Source organism: Branchiostoma belcheri, unplaced genomic scaffold, assembly GCF_001625305.1.
Source record: "Branchiostoma belcheri isolate BF01 breed outbred unplaced genomic scaffold, Haploidv18h27 scaffold465, whole genome shotgun sequence".
Lineage (NCBI taxonomy): Eukaryota > Metazoa > Chordata > Leptocardii > Amphioxiformes > Branchiostomatidae > Branchiostoma > Branchiostoma belcheri.
Window position 1 is genome coordinate 27321 of NW_017804093.1, and position 6033 is coordinate 33353.

General features: G+C 40.2%; 2 protein-coding genes across 2 annotated transcripts in view; both read right to left on the reverse strand.

Annotated features, from left to right (window-relative positions):
* LOC109479095 (fibrinogen C domain-containing protein 1-A-like) overlaps positions 1-174 on the reverse strand; it is an 11019-nt gene extending 10845 nt beyond the window's left edge. The window contains exon 1 of the mRNA XM_019780969.1: positions 96-174. Within this exon, the coding sequence (XP_019636528.1) occupies positions 96-174 (79 nt within the window). The remainder of the gene's footprint in view (positions 1-95) is intronic.
* Positions 175-1158: 984 nt separating this feature from the next.
* LOC109479096 (fibropellin-1-like) overlaps positions 1159-6033 on the reverse strand; it is a 12456-nt gene continuing 7581 nt past the window's right edge. The window contains exons 4-10 of the mRNA XM_019780970.1: positions 5657-5764; positions 4514-4735; positions 3932-4060; positions 3439-3555; positions 2962-3075; positions 2485-2562; positions 1159-1928 (exon numbers count right to left, since the gene is read on the reverse strand). Coding sequence (XP_019636529.1) covers positions 1813-1928; positions 2485-2562; positions 2962-3075; positions 3439-3555; positions 3932-4060; positions 4514-4735; positions 5657-5764 — 884 coding nt within the window. The 3' untranslated portion in view covers positions 1159-1812. The remainder of the gene's footprint in view (positions 1929-2484; positions 2563-2961; positions 3076-3438; positions 3556-3931; positions 4061-4513; positions 4736-5656; positions 5765-6033) is intronic.

Here is a 6033-nt window from a genome sequence, read left to right on the forward strand (position 1 = left end):
TGAGTGAGTGTGTGTGTGCGTGCGTGCGTGTGTGTGTGTGTGTGTGTGTGTGTGTGTGTGTGTCTGTGTCTACGCGTGCAGGTAATTGTACTAACCTGTCGACACAGACGGCACATAAGAGAGCACTACACAGACTAACAGTCCGTGCGGCCACAAACGGAACGAATTAGCCATGTCGGCACACGGCTCTTGCACTCGGTGATGATATGTGCCTTGTGATAGAAAACGACACTTATTTCGGTGGGATGCACTTTGTCCTATTTTTAACGCTCGTTACCTGTGATTGTAAGTGATGGTAAATGAATGACTAAACAGGTATACGTCAACATAAGCTTGTGCTTTCATCACCGCCGTCTTTATTTGTGTCCAGACTCAGATATCGTGGTAGTGTCGACAGGTTATCATCATTACTGAGTTAAGAAGGTATTTACTGATGTGACGTAACATTATGTCCAACAAACTAAAAGTTATGACTTGGAAAATCGACACATTTTGTCATACACATAATGTCTGCATCATTTTTGACAAGTCATGGTCACTATGATTTTAGTTTTTGTGGATGTTTAAAAAAAACTTTATCACTCCTAACTCTGCCGGAATAGAAGTCGTGCCCTTGTTCTTGGGTGATCCCTAGAAAGTATTGAGTGTCTCTCCCACCTGTTTTGCCTCACGTTAATATTTGAGAACTGATGGGTTCAAATGTCAGTACTGATAAAGTGAATATTTGCTTTTCTCACGGATTGGATCTCCTCTGTAGTCTGTACAGTGCACCTACTTGCCCTGAAACTGACAATCATGGCTTGATCCCGAGCAGCATATATACACTAAGACCTACCCAAGGTTTCAGATAACAGATTATAGATATTTATATAACGTTACCATCGACCAAAGATATTACAACTTGAGAATTTATTTCATTCTTTTCGTGCTGAGAATATTTTCTGAACTTGTGAGGGCCAGAATGTTCAAATGTATGTCATTTGAAATTACTAATAGAAAGATTAGATTTCTGTTCAATTCACAATGACAACTACTTGTTATCTTATCGTAAGTTCAAAGCGTACCGACATCAGATAACACGCTATCTTACTGTTTACTACTGTGTACACTAGCTTAAAGGCTATACAGCTGAACCAAGTAAAAGATAAGAAACGTTGAAGTTGTTACATTCTTTATTGCCCTGCAACGAAGTAACCCAGGGTGCCGTGCAAATGATCGTTATTCAAATGCGATTCTTACCTTTTACTCTTGTTTATAATTTCAACATCGTGGATTTAATCTAAGTGACTTCTTGATTGTAAATTCTTGATTGAGAACCATTTCTAAATATCACTGAGAATTCAAAGTGACTTTGACCAAGGAGGTTTAAACCTCTTTGCTTTGACATGTCAATCAATCCATATGATCGTAGTATAACCTATTTCGACCCAGAGAACTTATGACTTGTCCATCAATTTGTAGGTCAGCTGAAATAACATTTTATAATAGATTTAGAAGAGTTGCTAGTATGTAAAAATGTCGTCATGAGTGGCACCTCGTTTTACTCGGTCTGCCATAAGTTGTGAACACATTGAAAACTAGAAAGACCGACATTTGCTCGAGAACAAATGCAGCAGATGGCTTCACCACATGCCCCGTAATAAAAATGGTACTACGTGGTGTGGTGAAGCCATAATTCATGTATGAGGTTGACATTAATTTTAATCAGTCTGCTTGATATCATTCATAACTGTACGTACAGAGCATTAATTGTACGTATGTATTATGTTGCAGAGTCCACTTGAACGGCTGGGCTGTTATCGGCGATCGGCGTTAGGAGACGGGGATGCAGTTGTAGCCGGTACGAAGGCCGGTATCTTCACATGTCCACCCCGGACCGCAGGGGGAAGCCATGCAGAAGGTAGAGGCGGCTTTCGCTCCATGGGGAACTGCAGGAAAAATTTTATATATGACCAATCAAAGGTGCTAGAATGTTATGATTAAACCTAAATTGCAACATTTCACCCACCAAGCTAGACTAGACAGTACTGGTCTTCTTCATAAAACGACTACACTCCTTCTATCTCATGATTTAGATTGAAGACATATGGTCCAAGTACGTAGTTCATAAAAATGCCCATATATTATGTCAAGGACGTCTTGTATAATGTCCTTGATTATGTATTAGTACTAGCACAGCTGCATAATAAATGTCCAAGAACATGAAGCTTCAGTGTCGTAGACCAGTCTAGCCCTGTTGCATCGGTGTTTCAACAACTGCCGTTTGAAAGTAAACGTGAGTTGAGAAACACTAAAACCCAAGACTCCCAAGTTGACATTCAGTCTGTTCCATACATATATGCATCTTGAGAAATATGTATGGTGAAACAAACTGTTTTGCTTTTGTTCTAAATCTCGGTGAGCCTCAAATTAGAGAGCAATTTTTACCCGCATAAATGAACGTTTGTGCTATCATATAGATGTGTTTACCCCCAAAATACTCACCCTCACAGTGGAAACCAACAACTTGATCCACACAGGTCCAACTCGTAGGGCAAGGGTTAGGGTCACAATAGTCGATATCTGTAGCAACAATAGATCCGTAGATAATCTCGTTAGGTTGGTGAATTATTGAATAGCAAAGTTGTTTGAAACCGCATTAGCTCAGTATTTTTGGTAATCAATATATTATACATGCATATAACATTGTGTATGTCGGAATGATTGTTTTATGCTTCAAGAGACTGCATTGTTACATTGTTAACTAGCTTCCGTGATCGGTGAATCACGTAACACCTAGCTTCAGTACACAGAAAAACCTACCACATTAACCCTGATGAACATTACAGAAACGTCGGCTCTTGTTAAAAAAGTTGTCGTGAATAAAGAATTTTGCTATCCAAGAACAGATGCATATCTTATAATGTAATATAATACAAATCATACCATGTCAGGTGGCCGAGTAAATATTTTAAAACGTACCGTTTTCACACAGATCTCCGTCGAACCCAATCCGACAGGCACACACGTAGGAGTTGACACGATCAAGACATGTTCCCCCATTCTGGCAAGGGTTAGATGCACACTCGTTTATGTCTGAAAAAAACAACGGGTGATTTGCTAAATATTGTCCGTTTGAGGATCGGGCATAGACAGTTTGAAATAAGGCATTATGAAATGCTGATAAATGAGTGAACTTTTTTTGTGACTAAAAGAAATCGAAACTAGAGGGTCAGAGTTTGCAGAAGCACCATCCCACAAGACAACGAAAAATTACGAAACAAAATGGCCGACCCATGACCGCATAATGTTGACCCAGGGTTGACGTCACACTCCAAAGAAGCCACGTGACATGCTTCACTGGGTCAGTCTACTGAGGAAGACCAGAGTGACTGGTCGAAAGCTCTAGATGAGAGAATTTTTGGTTTTGGACCAAAAGGTTTAACTTAAGCTTGTTACCTGTTTCACAGAAAACGCCGGTGTATCCTGGAGGACAGTCACACATGGGAGACTCAGAGAAACAGGACTTGCAGACTCCACCGTGCTGACACACGTCGGGGTGGCATGGGGTCACAGCTTTGGGATGAGCAACATGTAAAGGATAAGTTTTCTTTGTACACAGTTATTCGTACCCAGCTGAGGTTAGGTAAGGACCTTCAACCCTTCTCAATAGACAATAGTGACTGGCTTCGCTTCGCACTTCAGCTAGATGTCGCTGCTGTATTTTGAAAAAAAGTGGTCCCAAACGTTCATGACGTTAGCAACAGATAAAGGTAGTGTTTACCATGTATTCTAGAAAACTGTCCAATTGGGCCAACGAATTTTTACCACCTTGTACATTAATTGAAACATAATCTATTGGAAAATAACACCCTCCTCCCGATTTTATTGCTTTAAATGAAATGCTCAATTAGCACTTTGACCATACATGCCAGTGGTTTTTGTGACTTACGCGACTCGCAGACGTAGTTGTGTTGTTCCGTGCAGGCGTGGAAGTCTCCCTTGTAACTCTGGTCTCGGTCCAGCAGCACACAGATGTCGAACGGGCCGTACATATCTTCCGCCATCCAGGATGACTGCACTGTAAACATAACATACTTGTACAACATCATAGACGGAAAAATAAAAATACAAAGTCGAACGAAATAGCTATGTATGCTGTGTACATGCATCGCTTTTGCAATATGTCTTTTAAAAAGTTTCAGATTTTTTAAAGCATAGCTTTTAGGTTGAAGCTGGTGTGTTAGGCCGAAGGGCGGTTATACCGGCTATACCGATACAGATACAGATTTTGTTTTCGTGACCTTGAAGTTTACAGATTTCCGAGAGGTGCTTCAATCTGGTTTTACATAACTTTCATCGATTCATACCGCTCACTTACCCAGACCAGAGGCGTGCTGGGTGACCTTTAGACTAGACTTATCAATCAACTGTCAAAATCACCTCCCACCCGGCATACTACCGAAGTTTTTGAGACGCCGAATCATACACTCAAAAGAATACTTCTGTATCTGCAAGTAAAACTGGAACTCACACGACATCGGAGATCCATCGATGTGGAGAAGTGTCGGTGTCTCTGACTTGATGAAAGTCCAGTGAGAGACATCGTTGGTGTTCCGGATGATGTCAGTCAGCATCTGCTGCTCATGTGACTGTTTGATGTCCACCAGCTGCCCTCCCATGAAGACACAGGCTGCCAAGGCCTCCTTATGTGACAGGGCGTCCCTGGACTGTCGGTAGCACTTGTCGTTGTGGACTGTCGTGTTTAGATAAACACAATTTGCATAAACAAGATCACATTATCGTTACAAACTTTATCGGTTGCATTATCGGTCACATTATCGGTTACAAACTTTACGATATTGTAAAATTTCACCATATTGACGAATTGATACTACTTGGAAAGTTTACAATTTGTAAGTACAAGTATGGTGAATACAAGGGAAGTGTTAGGATATTATTTGAAAATGAATGTTCCGTGAGAGTGTAAACGTTGTTTACCACATGTAAATATGTATATTGCATGTATTGCATATTGACTGTATATTTCATTTGTCAATAAAGATGTCTTGAGTTAAAAAAAAAAACAAGATAAAAAATGTTGGTGTATTACAGACATTTCAATCTTAAACGTTTTGTAATTACAAATCAGCGGCCTGTGTGTTAACAGCATCTATAATTTATATAGATAAAGTAAAGGTTTGGCGCCGCGTTTTCTTCCGTTACAGACAGGTGATTTGAGTGTACATGAACAACGATTTCAGTAGCCTGTCTACATAACCGGGCTGCATTTTGACCGTTTTAATCATTTTATGGTCCAGAGTCCAGATTGTTATCAGATAAGTAGGTAAGCAGTTACAAGGCTTATAAGTGGCCCTGAGAAAATCACCTCACCTATCCCTTAAGAAAATCGATGATGTACATGCTAAATGTACATGCTAGTTTCAGCGCACAGTGAACCAGTCATAATTGGGGGCCCGCAAGCCCTTTTCCGTAGAGCGTAATCGGCCGTTTTAATTGTACGTAGAGCGTAGAAAGACCGATCTAATTCAACGTAGATCGTAATTGGCGCATTTTGCGTAGAGCGTATTCGCCATTTTAATTCTACGTAATGCGTTGTAGCCACTTGGAATAAAAAACTTAATAAAGAACTTTGTTATTCAATGTGTAACGTTACCTGTTTCGCAGTTCTGTCCTGAGGTCCCAGACGGACAGGTACAGGTGTAGCCAGTCGGACCATTCACACACGTCCCTCCTGACCAGCACGGATTGCCAGCACAGTGGTCTGTGGTTACGAAGGCCCATAGGTACACTTAGCATTTTTTATTCCACTTTGTATTTTCTATGGGTACTTTGTATTTTCTATGGGTACTTTGTATTTTCTATGGGTACTTTGTATTTTCTATGGGTACTTTGTATTTTCTATGGGTACTTTGTATTTTCTATGGGTACTTGTTTTTTTCTGTTGGTACTTTGTATTTTCTATGGGTACTTTGTATTTTCTATGGGTACTTTGTATTTTCTATGGGTACTTTGTATTTTCTATGGGTACTT